Below are 15,084 nucleotides of genomic sequence, written 5' to 3' on the forward strand. Positions count from 1 at the left end.
TTCAGTCACGTTGTGCCTAAAGTCTTGCTATTTGTTTCCAGAGAGCTGCCACACTGCCTGTTTGGAGTGTCAGAGTTGGGCTCGCCTACAGCTTTCAGGCAAGTGGCCACTGGGCTAGCCAAAGCAGTTAGACATTTCAAACTGTTGTCATGGTAATATTTCACTTTTGCAAGGTTTTGCACCAGATAATAGTAATGTAGTTAGTTAATGTTAGCTACATAGTAGCTAAAAACTATAATAGTAGTAAAAACATTTGACCTGCTTGTATTCATGAATATATCCATAAGGCAGATATAGTAGGACTTCTCCAGTAGGGAAACAATCAGGCCAATTATTACAAACACTTTTTAAGGATTAGTCACCATGGTTATGAATTTGCTCCAAAATACGCCTGCATTTTGCGTGAATGCCAGTGGTACATATCCCTGGAATATGAACCAGTACCTACTGCATTTGCCATCCTAAGACTCATTCTTATAGGATTCCAATTCCCCATACAAGCTGCATGCTGCAAAAACAAACCAACTTAAATCCCTTAATTATGTGTCAGACGCACGAAGAAAACACACACACTGACAGACTGCATTACCCAGTGGGATTTCCACAGTTTGCAATGCCACAATGAATTAAGTGCAAAAGTACAAAACCTTAAATAGATGTCACACAAAGCAATCCAACAGTTTTGCTTTACTCATATATGCAAGAGATTTGAACATTACAATAGAACATTTCAATGACATCCAGCTGTAATCATGACTGGGTGAAATTAAGGGAATTTCAATTAATCCCCGATGCAATTAGGGAATGAATTCCATCTGAATTGCAGTATGAGTTAAACAGACTCCACACCGTTTCCAGTGCAGATTCCCAGCTGATTTCTGCCAGATGATTCTGTTGCCAAGTCGGCATGTGTGTAAACAGATGCAGCTAGAAGAAGAAACGTATCACAGCAGTGATTACAGGACAACGTTATGCATAAAGGATCAGACTAAAAATATGAAAACATATTACAGCACATAGCTTTAGTCATGCATTTAATGGGAATTATATTCAAATTCATTCACCAACATGCAAATTAAGTACTAAAACCCATTTTGACAGGCTCCAACGAATACTCATGCACATTCAACAACTTATCAAGTTATCTGTATAATTATTTTAATAAAACACATTTCTAATTCCAGATTGAATATACTAATGTTTGTGGTAAAAACACAAATCTGCCATTCACAAACATTGCAAATCAGATTGTCTCAAACTGCGTATCGGCATAGAAGCTAAACTGCTTTCTTTATTGGTGACTCACTATGACAAATGGTTTCTGGCAGGCAAGGCTAACATGTAAGTGGTGGCAAGCATGGGTGTCTATCTACAGAAAAATGTGTGCTGGCTGTACTCATCTTTTCCCTGTGAAACAAACAAGTCTCCTCATTCTCTGACAATGGCCAGTATTGACCATTTGGTTAGCAGGACACACCTAGCAAAGGATTCCCCTTTCCACAGTTTCAGGAGGATTGAAGACACTGCCAGTACAGTGTGCTCAAAATCATAGAGACCAAGACCAAGATAGGAACAAAGATAAGACATAAAATAAGAATTTAAATTATATGTGTCCACTGGGTTTCACGAGCATTAGATCCATAAGTTGTATAGTGTTTTTAAACAACTACAAGGCTCTGTACTTTGCAAACAGCTCACAGTTACACAGCACAAAGCCTTTATTCAATCACTGTCTTTTCCCTTCGCTGTTCTCACTATCTCGACACTATGCACACACTCCCTTAGTTTGCTTATCAATTACCCTGCTTCTTCTTCAGATAAATAATGAATCCTATTAAAAACAAGAGATCCATCACGATCAAGCGAATGCCCTGAGCTAAAGGAGAGGGGGAGAGAGAGGGAGAGGGAGAGAGAGTGTGTGTGTTTTACATTCTGGTAATTATAATATACATGAGAGAATGGCTCAATGATGAGGTGTATTTCCTGTAAAAGTACATATTTAAAGAGCTGTGATTTAAAGATATCCATTTGCCAGATGTACTTCACAGGGCAGAGAGCATTTTCTGTAATATCTTTCTATCTAATTAAAGACCATCGACTTGTGCTGTTCGTTAAAATAAAGCTCATATCTTAGCATATTTACTGCTGCTGAGAGTCAGACCCTCCCACTATGGTGCCATCCCTATGAAGATGCTTCTCGCTGCAGGAAAGCACTCAGTCCAAGCCCACTATAACTGCAAAAGCTGTGGCATTAGCTAAGCCATGCTATGCAATTAAGCAAAAACAATTAAATATCAAAATAAGGGATTAGAAAGTGAATAGTCTGTATGGACAACAAATGAGCTTACTCAACAACAAAAGCTTCCTGTTAAAGAGGGTAAATACATGTTTAGATTGTTGTTAGAGATTTGAAATGGTCATATTTATTAGAGATAATACTCAGGGCATTTAGTTTAAGTAAATATGATTTATGTTACTACATGTAAGTGTATTTAAGTAGGCTATTACCTGAGATCTAACTATTAAACATAAGAAAAGAAAAGGAAAAAAAACATCTTTATCCACTTACTTTTAATTTTCAAACCTTTTATCCAGAAAAAGACTTTCAAACAGAATTTCTGACCTTTGTTGTCACATATATTAATTAGCTAGAGCTCATAGCAGTTGTTTCCTGAAGCAGTTCTTTTTAATGAGGAAAACAAACACACGCACACACAAATGCCCACATACTGCTCCGTTTTCTGATAATACTTTGAGCATTTCTTAAGATAAAATAGTGAACCTTTAGCATATGTCCTGTTTACATAAAGTCAATATACATGGCCAGGGCTATCAGAGCAAACGCAGTTTGTGTTTCACTTTCAAACAGTAAAATACTGATCACACCACCGGTACTCTGTTCTCACCTTTTAATACAGTCACAAAAACACTCGCCTGTTAACGCACAAGACCGAGAATAATCAGAATACAATTAGGAGCTGCACTGTGTGTAAATATGGGAACAGTCGGGGGTTCATGGTGTGGTGCTTACTGAAGCTGAGCTCAATGGGCAGTAGGGTGGAGCTACAGGACGGGTAACCAGGCATGGATGCTGCCGTTGCTAGGCAGTTGTAAGGAAAATGATTCAACGCGCAGTTTTAGAACCAACGGCGACGGTTTAATATGGTAGCATGTTTGTTTTTGTCTGGCTAACATCACGACTATAAATAGAACAGCTAGATAGTTGTTCACTGAACAAAACTAATACCACTTTTATTCAATGAGCCTTTACAAATCACACAATAAACAGAACTCTAATAAAGAGACGTGTGAACCCTCCAACTATTAAATGAACTGGTTCTACTTGCATGCCCCATGATTATGATATGCAACAGCAGAAGGATTTTCCAATATATCAGGCAATATGAGTAAACATAAGAAATGATAATTATGTTATCTTAGGTATTTTGTGCTAAAGCCAATACAGTAAGTTGCCTAATTAGAATTAAAATAAAATATTTGGGAGTGGTTTTTGTCTGTTATTAAAAGTCTGCTTTTTTTCATTCAGCCTCCCAACAATTGTGTATCTCTAGGAATGGAGATCAAGGCTATGTGCTCTTTGGGGAATTAGCACAGAGGTGAATACACGTTCATGCAAGAAGCTGAACGGTCATTGGTCCACACACTGTGGCACAAAATGAAGTCAAATCAAGTATGTTGCCTCCAATCATGCATTCAAACACATTTGCTGCCAGTTTAATGATTTTAATTAAGTCTGACATCACATATGGGGCAGACTCACTTCACATGTCCCTCTGACACACTGTGAAGACTGTTTTAGGCTGAACAAATATTCCACTCAGTCGCTTGCAGTAGACAGTGGACCAATGTACTGTAACGACAATACAATAGCATATATTAGAACAGAATGTGGTCTGCCAGAAAGCATTACCAGTAAATAGGTCAAAATGAGGACTGTGACATTCATTTGAACCCCCAGCGTTTCTGGCTTTCTACATATTTTCCACACCGAGGATTCATATTAGGACCTTTTGTTCTTAGTTTCCAGAGTTGCTGTGGGTTACTGCATTAAAATATTATCAATCATACAAAAGTATGGAGTTAATCACTAGGACAGACTTTGTGAAAAGACTGATATATCTGAAAATGTAAGATACATCCAATCTATTGTAATAAACCATAGGCCAGTTTAAAAGCCAAATACAGAAGCCCTTAAAATAAAGAATCTTTTTGCTTTGACCTTTTATTTCAATGAGTATGCTATGCTGAGTTCCCAAATGTCTTGTCTGGGATGGTTTCCGGTTACTGTTCAGTCATAATTACAAGAAGGCCAACTAACTCCAGTTTAAATGCATTTAACCGCCATCATGTGTTTTTGACCCTTTTTTTCTAGTTAAATTTGCTAACCAGAAAAATCTGGAGTCTAATTTTAAAAACACAATAAAAACAACCGCGTGCATGCAGTGTTGTTGCCTTCAGCAAACTTGCGCCATCAGAATATTCACAGCACATCCGCTTGAGGGACACCACATAACCACAATCACTCAATAGCCTTGGTCTCATATGGTTATTGCAGGTGTCAAAACTAGTTCATTCATGTTACCGGCTCACTATGGAACTACTTATATAAAGCTGAAATCTCTAAAGCGATAAATCCCCTTAATACCCAATCAAATTGCAAATGTAGTCACATAATGAGGAACAAACATCACTATGTAATATTATGATGGTGTCTTAGACCTGCTGCACATGATGATGATAGTTTACACCTCTGTGTCACAGTTGCCCCCTCCGTGGCATCACAATTACCCTGAATACATCTTTCCATGAGCTTCCTAGCTTTGATTGTGCTTGCTCCGCCTCTTTGTTTCTGTTCTTGGTTTCTCATTGGCTTCAGCCATTCCTCTTTTGCCCTGGTAGCTCTATTACTCAAGTATTATTCAAGCCTGTAATTTCACCTGAGATATTACTGGTCATTTCATCATTGCTAGTGTATGTGTTATATTATCTTGGTTATGTGTTATGTTTTTGGTTTCTGTGTTTCTTGTTTTCCTGCCCTTCTCGCTGTCTGATTCTGTTTTTTTTATTATTATTGCATTAGGTCAATACTTACAGTTAGCTCAAACCCAGAAAATCTCCTGGTGCAGCAGACCTCTTATTGTCAGGCCTGAAAGTCCTCCAAGGAAGCTTCCCCACTGGACTTCACATATGATGAGATCCCGGGTAAGTGTCTAGAACCTATATGTCATTATCACTGCTGCAAGGAGGAGCACTCCATGGTATGTGACAATTATAGACGGGTTACCTCGAGAGCCCTTGATATGGAGGCTGGAGCAGGACTGGACAGTAGTTGGTCTGCCTCTGCTTCATTGTCTCTGTCTCCTGTCTTTGTCTCTCAGGAGAAGGCATATGAGCAATTACGCACAACTTCACCCACCTGGAGTCTCCCATTCCCCGTGTACAGAAGACTATGGGTTTAAAAAAAAATCATGTTCCCAGTGTTCCCAGGCGATTTTGCCCTGGTTGCTGTCCTGGTGCAGATCATGCTGTGCAGCTCCAGTCCCATAGACCTTTCAGTCTGTTCCTGTGGCTGTTCCATTAGCCTTCCAGGCTGCTCCTGTGGCTGTTCCATTAGCCTTCCAGGCTGCTCCTGTGGCTGTTCCATTAGACTTCCAGGCTGCTCCTCTGGCTGTTCCATTAGCCTTCCAGGCTGTTCCTGTGGCTGTTCCATTAGCCTTCCAGGCTGTTCCTGTGGCTGTTCCATTAGCCTTCCAGGCTGCTCCTCTGGCTGTTCCATTAGACTTCCAGGCTGCTCCTCTGGCTGTTCCATTAGACTTCCAGGCTGTTCCTGTGGCTGTTCCATTAGCCTTCCAGGCTGCTCCTCTGGCTGTTCCATTAGCCTTCCAGGTGGTTCCTGTGGCTGTTCCATTAGTCTTCCAGGCTGTTCCTGTGGCTGCACACAGCAGCACGCCCACAACTCCAGTGGCCATACCCTGGAGCACCCCAGTGACTCCTGTAGCTCACTGTATCTCTGGACCCACTGCCACCAGCAGCAGCTGCTGTGTCTCTGGACCTGACGGACCCACTGCTGCTTGCAGCCGATGCACCTTCAGACCTACTGCCACCAGCCTCCAGGATTCCAGACCTGCCGGTCCCACCACCCGTTGCCACCCATCACAGTTCCGGCCTAGCCCACCCCGCCCCTGGCTGCCACCTCCCCTACCTGCAGCTGCTTCTTGGGCCTCTAGGTCCCTTGTGTTTCCTGTGGCTACTCACTTGGCCTTCCTGTTGCCCTCTGTTGCTCCTATGGCTTCTGTGGCCATTTTGTTGGCTTCTTTGTCTGCCCCTTCTTGTTTCTTCCTGTCCCCTGGCACTGTTTTGGATCCAGTTGTTGTGTCCATGCCTGTTTCCGTGTCTGTTGTATCAGCTTCGGTTTCTGTTCTTCTGCACTTGTCTGTGTTTGTTCCTGTACCCGTGTCTTTTGTTCAGTTTCTGTTTGGTTCCATTTCGCCTCGGCCCGATTCACCTTGTGTCGTCCCGTGTTCGGCTGTGTTTTCTGACGTGACTCCTCATCCCTGTGGTAGGGCTGGGCTTCATCCTCCGCCTGCTCTTCCAGCTTCTCCTTGTGTTTCTGTGCCTGCTCCTGTTGTCACTACGCTTCCCGTTTCTGCTTCTGTGCCTGATCCTGTAGCTGCATCGGTCTCTCTTTCTGTTCCGTGTCCTGCTTTGTCTCCTGTGTCTCTTGTTTATACTCCATGTTCCTCCACATTTTGTGGTCCTGTCTGTGTCTGATTCTGTTTTTGTATTTTGCGCTTCAGTGCCATACGTGAGGTGGGGGGAATTGTCACAGTTGGCCCCTCCTTGGTGCCCCAGATACATCTCTCCATGTGCTTCCTTGTTTTGATTCTGTTTGTTCCACCTCTTCTGTTGTTGGGTTTCTCATTGGCTTCAGCTGCTCCTTGTTTGTCCTGGTTAGGTCTGTTATATAAGCCCTTCGTTTCCCCTGTTACGTTACTGACCATGTCATTGTTGGCATTATGTGCGGTGTTCTTTGTTATACCGTTTGTATTCCATGTATGGTTTCATTTTCCTGCCCTGTTTCCCGTTGCGCTACGATTCCCTGGTTTTTTGACAACAGTCTGTACTTTATGTTTATGGATTTGCCCTCAATAAAATTCAATTTTAACAGTGTTTGCATCCAGCTACTCCTCTCTCCTAAATATGAATTCTTCAAGCAGTCTTTTAATAAATAAGTAATATTCAGTATAGCAACTACAAATAGCAACACTAATCAAACACAGACATTTTAACTGGGTCTTCCCTGTCACATCAGGGAAACTATTCACCATTACCGTTAACAAAGAGAAGTGAAGTGTGATCACCACACTGAATTTCAAATGTCCCACATAACTTTTATGTGGAAAAAAGACTGCACTGCTCATTTGCATGGCCGATACCCTAAACCACGTTCACACAACAGCTTTTTTTGTTAGGGTATTCGATTTTTTTTTCCAAGCAGTGTGAAAACAAAAATGTGATCTTTACATATTAGATATGTTCTGCTTTCATCGGGACCAACATCAGCCCGTGCAGGTGCGTGAGGCCGTCCACACCACTGACACCTCACCTCCCGCACACATACATCTCTTTGAACAGCTGGTGAACTACAACAGTTCTGCCACTGCCATTTTTTGCCCTAATCCTCAGCAGCTGACACACTGCCATACCACCTCCATAGCAAGTAATGTTTGCACTGAGCATATATATTTCATTTATTTGGCAAGTCTCACTGATGGATATATGTCTTGCGAATATGAGTGTTATTAGTATCGCTCATGCACTCCTGCAGGTTATGCAATGTGACGTTATTGTTTTTGTTACATGAGTGCATGTGTGTCCTTTCAGGGCAGAGGTCTGTTTACACTGATCATAGATGTGGATCACATAACAGCATGAATGCAAACAGTCGAGGCAAAAAGATTACACCTGAGCAAGAATTCAGAAGTATTAAAGCATTCAGTATGAACTCAGCACTAGATATGGAGCAAGCAAAGTCTTGGATTAAACTACAGATGGTGATTCACCAATGAAATTTTTTTTTTGATAACAGATCAGGCTTAATCTGGGTCTGGGAAACTGACTCTATGATAGGATTTGTGTGGTGCTCCAAAAAACATTAAAAAAAACATAAAGAGGCTGCTGTACTCTCAAATAATATTTTGACATAACTACAGTATTGATGACATAACTACAGTATGATTCATTTTGTAAATGTAGTTTTATATACCTGTCTGTATATGTCATGTTCTGACTTCATTAAGATCAGATGTCTGGGTTGACCACAAAAACTATGTCTTTAAAGAGGAAGGTATGCTGTATGAAACACTAATGTTAACTTTATTTAGAACAATCTGGTATGTCTTTACCTTTTCAGTAAACATATCTAGAACTAATAGGTACAATAAAAGATCCTCCAGAAAACGAGACATCTTATTGGTTCAATGGACAGCCAACTCATTTGGTGAGTGTCTCTGTTATGAGAGAGTGGAGTAAACAGTTTTAATGAATATGGCTTGACTTTCATTTACCAAATGCATTAACAAAAAGATGTGCAGAAGACGAACCTCCTGCCTTAAGGAGCCAGTTAGAAGGCCATTCCATCCTTGACTGATGGAGAATGCACATTTAGGCTGCACCATGCTGTAGTGTCTGGCATCTAATGATGAGGAGAAAGGTCTCTCTGAGAAACCACTCCTGTCAAAAATGGTTCAAGACATCAAAGCTAACATTAATATATATAAGACCAAAACAACAATCAAAATTGCTTGCATTTGCTCCAAAGCAAAAAACATCATTTTACAGCAATAATGGTTATCAGAACAACTTTTCATTCTAACAAATGTGGCATTTTCTTCAGACAGCTTGGTCCAAAAAGAACATGTCTACACCAGTGAGCTGCACATCTATAGTACATGCAAACTTGCATTCCTCTAACTGTTCCATTTCACCCAGCCTGAGCCAATGATCAAAGACATGCAATAAAAAATAGGAAAAACTTCCCTTCTAATCCTCCACACACTGGATTCTCCTGTGGTGGGGGTTGTTTTGTGATACAATTGTGTTACAGTTTTACCTCCATAAATATGAAAATACAACCAATTCACATTCTGTGGGAAAGAATGTGCCAGGAACTGTGCCAGTAACCACTTCATAAGTCAAATTCTCTTCTCAAAGTTTCCCCCATTTCCAGTGTGTATGAACAATAAAGAAACCTATGTGCACTCCTTACATTCCATTAGACACAGAGTTCTTCAGACAAAGAGCATTTTAAGCACAAAGTGAAGACAAAGTCCAGCATATTAAGTCCACAGCCTCTTGTTAAAGTTCCCTGTCACACAGGTGAGATCCATTTGGCTGAAATGAACCCTGTCAACTAAAGTCAGCAAAGTTACTCACTGTACCACAGTGCACAGATTTTGGAACGAATGCCATCAAACTTTGATACTAACAAGTACTGGGACATGTACCGTAATTATATAACACAAAGGCCTACAGATTATTGCCTACAGTGCCTACAGCGTCCAGTACATGGAAAATCAAGAAAAGTTAATACAAGTAAAACAACTGGCTTATTACTGTTTATGTGTAAAATTAATGAGATTAGGTTACCAAGTGTCAGTTCACATTGTGCTGAAGCTTTGATTATTGCTCAACAAAGCAATATCTGCATATACGAAAGGCTATCTAGCTTTCAGAAACCTGTATTTTTAACATGCCTGTTATCTCCATTAGAAGGCTCACCAGCAGAAGATGTTCAGAAAAACAAGAAGAATTCTGTTTCTATGGCTGTTTCTGTACTCAGCTGGCAGAAGAAAAGGTGTGATGGTACATTGTCATCAGCCATGGAGTGTAGTTATGAAGCAAGCACATACCTCCAATTACTTTCAAAATATGCTAATTTGTTTTACGGAATATTAGCCCGTCTGATTATTCACAGTAATCAGGCATTTTCAACACTTCTCTGCATGTGCATATAAATGTACTTTATTTTGAAGCAACTGGCCACAGTGGTGTGCAAGCAAGCCCATAACTATAACTACTCAGCTCCCCTAATTAGAGAATAGAAACAGAAGAAGAGTGGTGAAGGCTCAAAACAGACCTAAAGAACATGGGTCAAACTGACGGACATGTTGGCACCTGGCGGGATTCAGTTATTCTCCCTGTCCTGAATTAGTCAGACCAAAACTAAATAATCAATAAATCACATTTACTGTGTTAGTTTCACATATGGTTATATTGATAATCATTTCATAATGTCAAAGTGATACGTTACCAAATATGGTGAGACTGATTTTAGAGCAGAATTCCAATTAAATCCACAGAAATATGCAGCAACATTGATTTTATCATTTTAGAAGTGGGGTTGTACCTGACTAAAATCTAAGGCTGAATATATCTTCCAAAACTGATACAAAAAACAACAAATGCAAAAAACACCACATACAACCAGCTGTGGAGGTGTATGACACAGCCTTTGCATTTTTGCAGAGAAGTATGAAAATCTACATCCATGAAACATCTGATTTCCCCACTTTCTATTGCTTTTTTCAAACTAAGGTTTAAGATCTTCCATTTCAAATCCTTTGGATATAAATTTAGCTTAATACCAAAGCTGCCTTTGACCAGAACAGCAAAAACAGAATTGATTCCATCTAGAACAGCCACCAGAAATATGAGGCATTGTGTAACTCAATGTGGTGTCACAGGAAGGACATTCTGGAAAAACTGTTCCATTTCATGAGTCACTTGTACAATATCCATGCAATGTACACTCACAAGCCACATTAAACACCTTCTTTATAGGTGCATTTTAGAGGTCTACAATTACAAACTCTAGCCCATCTACTGACGTGCCCAATTCATCAGCCCCAACCTTATTCATTACTGGTCTATTTGTGTCCACAGAACCTCTGCTGACCATAAATTATTTGCCAGACCATTCTTAACCCAGTGCTACAATCAGTGTGACATTGGCATGGTGTGAGTTTATCAGGTCGAGAAGTGTTGCTCAGGTTCTTACAAAAGAATCAGAAATGAACCACTGAATGGATGTATGATAGCTAATACAAACTATTGTGCATGTTGTGGATGGCAACAGATGGCCTATGGAATCTGAAAAAAAGTGATTCTCCTAAAGGGGCCAGTGTGTGTTCCGTGATCCTTTGTGAATTTCCAAGCCATTAAATCTTCTATATTTTGTGCTTTCAAGCATTTTTTCTGTTATTCCTTAGTGTCCACAAAACATGTCTCAGGTGATTTTTACTATGAAAATCATGTCTATGAATTTTAAATAAACTGTTGTAGGGTACCTCCTTCTGCTTCCCTTTAGCTTACACCTGAGACGCTTTCGCTGAGACCACCCACTTGTCATTGATATTCATAAGCAGGCTGCCCGTGTGCATTAAAATTCATTAGCCAACTTGCCTAAGTTCTGAAATACAACTGCTGCCCCTTAACATATTTGTATGAGCCCAAGTGTTATGCAGAATACAATGAAGGAACTAAAAGATTCAATTGCAAAGTTTCAGAGTGACAGAACATGAACAAAAATAGTAACGGTTTGAAATGCACACTGTAGGAATACAGCTAAAGCATTACTGTTATTATATTGCAGTTTCCCCACAAAACCTGCTTTAGGTGCAGGGCTCCGCAGTCTGTGAGGTAACATTCGCTTACTCCTGTAAACTAGCTAGCTAACAGCATGCTCAACAAGGGGAGAAGCATGTCCATACAGGCAGACATCTTAGATACTGGTGTTGAGTAACCTGTTGCAGTTCCCAGTCATGCTGACTAATGGTATAATGTAACAAAAGCCTTAGCTGAATCAATTACTTGCAAGCAGGACTCAACAAAGGGTGCACTTTCACTTCTGCAGGTGTAGTTGGAAATGTAGTAGAGATGACCAGCTGTGTCAAGCTTCACTCCAGCTGGAATTGTATTTGTTTTGCTGTGTATGACTGATCAAAGTAGTTTATGCAGTTTTGGCTAGGTTAGAGATTTGAGACACTTACCTTTGACAGTTAACTGAATGAGTTTGGGTCGCGGGTTGCGTTCACTCTGTATAGAGCAGGTGTACAAGCCTTCGTCCGTTACATCCACCTTCTGTATTTGTAGACTGTATTCATGTTTGTCACCCACATTCGACACAATGGACACGCGCGGATCCACTGACCACTTGTCATTTCCTGCGAATATTATACTGGAACGGTTCAACCATGCTCCTTTTGAGATCCCATCCAACAGATAGCACCTGAAACCCCAAGAACGCAAACAATTACTCAAGGAAATGTGGTTTAACAACAATGGCAACATATGACAACGCTAATTCAAAATAACAAACTGTCTTATCAACAATTACCATGCTGGAATATTATGGCTATTGTCTACATACACAGGTACACAGCAGTGCACCCAAATGTTTTTTTTTCTTCATTCCAGTACATTCCAGTGGATTTGAAATGAAACAATGCTTTTAAATCGTATGTACACATGATCAAGTCTAAGTTTAAAGTATTCGTATTCTTTATTGGATGAGTCAACAGAATCATTGCTTCATTTATACAGTCTCCACATTGTAGGGCACCATAAATTAAAGAACAAACAAAGGTAAACAATGGACATTTTAGTACAGAGAGCACTAGATGAGCCCTAGATGAGCCATAGATGGATCCTGCCTGGTGATATTTTCCAGTCATGTAATGCAGACATTTTCAGGTTCTGCTTGTTTCAAAGGCTATTTGCCTTGTGTCCAGTAAGTGAAATCCGGTTGCTCGATCGACTTGGCCATTCAAGAACCTTTCACTAGGATTACTCTAGTTTCAGCAGTCCATCAGACTGACGAGTCTTTATCCAGCTAACCAGTGCATTCCTTCTTCTTATCCGTCCCTTTTGAGTTTGACATGCCTAATATTTTGGCTGTTTTTCCAGTTAATTCATTCTGAGGTTCAGCCTTACGTGCCTTGGCCTTACTGCTGCTGACACGTTTTTGGGACTCCTGTTGAGAGGCAACAACAGACTGCACAGCCAACTGTCCAATTACTTTTAATCCCATAAATTTGGAGGGCTATATATATATAACAAAAGTTGTAGTCCCTAAACACATCACCCACTACAGAGCTACATACTTTCAAAATAAAGTACATTTAAAGTTTATAGTCATTGTTTCAGTTGAAATATAATGTGCTAGAGGACAAAGTGGAAACAGTGACATTTTGAAATGTCCATTTATTTACAAACTGCATCATAACATCTTGAGAACTGATTCTAGGTGGAGTTGAACAGTCTCGTACATGATTACACTCAGCCCTCTGTAATTCTACCACCCATGTGTCTCTATGTCCTATCTTGCACATTGTGTGCGGTGGATGAAGGTTAGTTGAATGTAATAATTTAATCAGTAACATCTATCCAAAATCCAAATAGTATTCTATTACTGTTATCCACATTCAACTGGCTGGTCAATAGAGTACATTGCCTGCTTTGTTATACCTTAGTTCTGCAGATATTTGTGTAAATCATAAACCTAACAATTCAACCGTTCACTTTCAAAATGTTTAATTAATAATATACACAGTTTATATGAAGTCTCTTGTACAATATTGCTATAACATCCCCAAAAGAACTAAGATATAAAGCATAATTGGCCATTTTCATTTTCCCAATAGTCATTTGTTTGTGCAACCCACAACAGGAAACTCAAGATGCAAAAAATGTTTCTCATTTGATATCTTAGAATATTTTATTTGACTAAAACTGATATTTCACACATCATTTACGTAGTCAAAATGATTAGCATAACATTCATCAAACAAAGCATGAAGCAGATTATAAGCATCACTCCTATGGATGAGCAACCCAGGCGTTTTCATGCGGACAGCTTGAGACTGCCAACTTGGATAATACAGTCGCACGGACTGGAAATGCAAGTTGGGCTCACAAAACTGCATCCTACACTTCAAGCCAAATTTGTGCCAACAAACTTGGTGGATTACTGATAAAACCAAAGAGGGGCACAAAACACGTGAGAAATAAACCCACAGAATAGAATAGAGGTAAATATATGACAATTTATATGCAGTGTAGATGCAGAGAGAGAATGATTATAAGCACAACCTTTAGTCCATCAGTAATACAAGAATGACAAAACAACATGCCTGAGGCCTAAGGGCTCCATATATGGTGCTTTATCAAATACAAATTAGATCACAGTAACTCAGAAACCCAAATCATGTGCTCAGTACAGCGATTCCACATTCACTTCATCAAATCCTCTTGCACAAGGGCTTTTAAGACAAATGATGAAAGACACTGAAGAAAAAGATGCGTGAGCATTCCAGAGAGACTCCATGCATCATAAAATGGCAATCTGTTTCAGCAAACCTCAGTCTCCTCAGTGAATCATAATTAAATGAATGGTCACTGACTTCATTGACATTTGGTCATACACTGACAAAGCTTCTTTGAGAAGAATTCCACAAAAATTCTTTGAACACTGATGGTAAATGCATTCACAAGCAAATATGCTCGTATGTGAAGTTAGCAAGTACCAAACTTCTGTTGTGAACGATTCCTGCACTGTGCTATTTGCTGTCTAAACTACTGTGAAAATTACAGTAATCAAGCTATGCTTGTTATTCTTCTGAATTTCTCTTAATCAGTTTGATTCATTGCCTCAAAGCTTTGCCCTCTGGGTCTCCTCAAAGCAAGCAACCCCAAAGTGGTCTTTTTCATCTGCCTTCACATTAGATGTCCAGTAGGTAAGGAACTTCCTTAAGGAGGTCCCAGGATGTGATATTGTTCTACTTAATTGTTAAAATGTTATTGTTTCACATGACATATTTCAATATTTATTTTTAAATGAGAAAGATGTTCTACTAGACAAATAGTGTCACGCTACGGTCCCCGAACCCTTCCTTTGGGGCGTGTGTTAACGTTGTCTGCGTCTATTAGTCTGCGTCTGTGTACCTCCGTGGGTGCGGGTGCGTCTTGTCATTATCCGTCTCACCTGTGGCTCGTCTCGTCATC

The 15,084-nt window shown here is 40.0% G+C and overlaps 1 protein-coding gene across 3 annotated transcripts in view; it reads right to left on the reverse strand.

Moving 5' to 3' along the window:
- negr1 (neuronal growth regulator 1) overlaps nucleotides 1–15,084 on the reverse strand; it is a 107,507-nt gene that overhangs the window by 57,279 nt on the left and 35,144 nt on the right. For all 3 annotated transcript variants that reach the window (XM_077014755.1, XM_077014754.1, XM_077014756.1), the window contains exon 2: nucleotides 12,072–12,310. In XM_077014755.1, the coding sequence (XP_076870870.1) occupies nucleotides 12,072–12,310 (239 nt within the window). The remainder of the gene's footprint in view (nucleotides 1–12,071; nucleotides 12,311–15,084) is intronic.

This window comes from Brachyhypopomus gauderio, chromosome 8 (genome assembly GCF_052324685.1).
Source record: "Brachyhypopomus gauderio isolate BG-103 chromosome 8, BGAUD_0.2, whole genome shotgun sequence".
NCBI classification, from domain to species: Eukaryota; Metazoa; Chordata; class Actinopteri; order Gymnotiformes; family Hypopomidae; genus Brachyhypopomus; species Brachyhypopomus gauderio.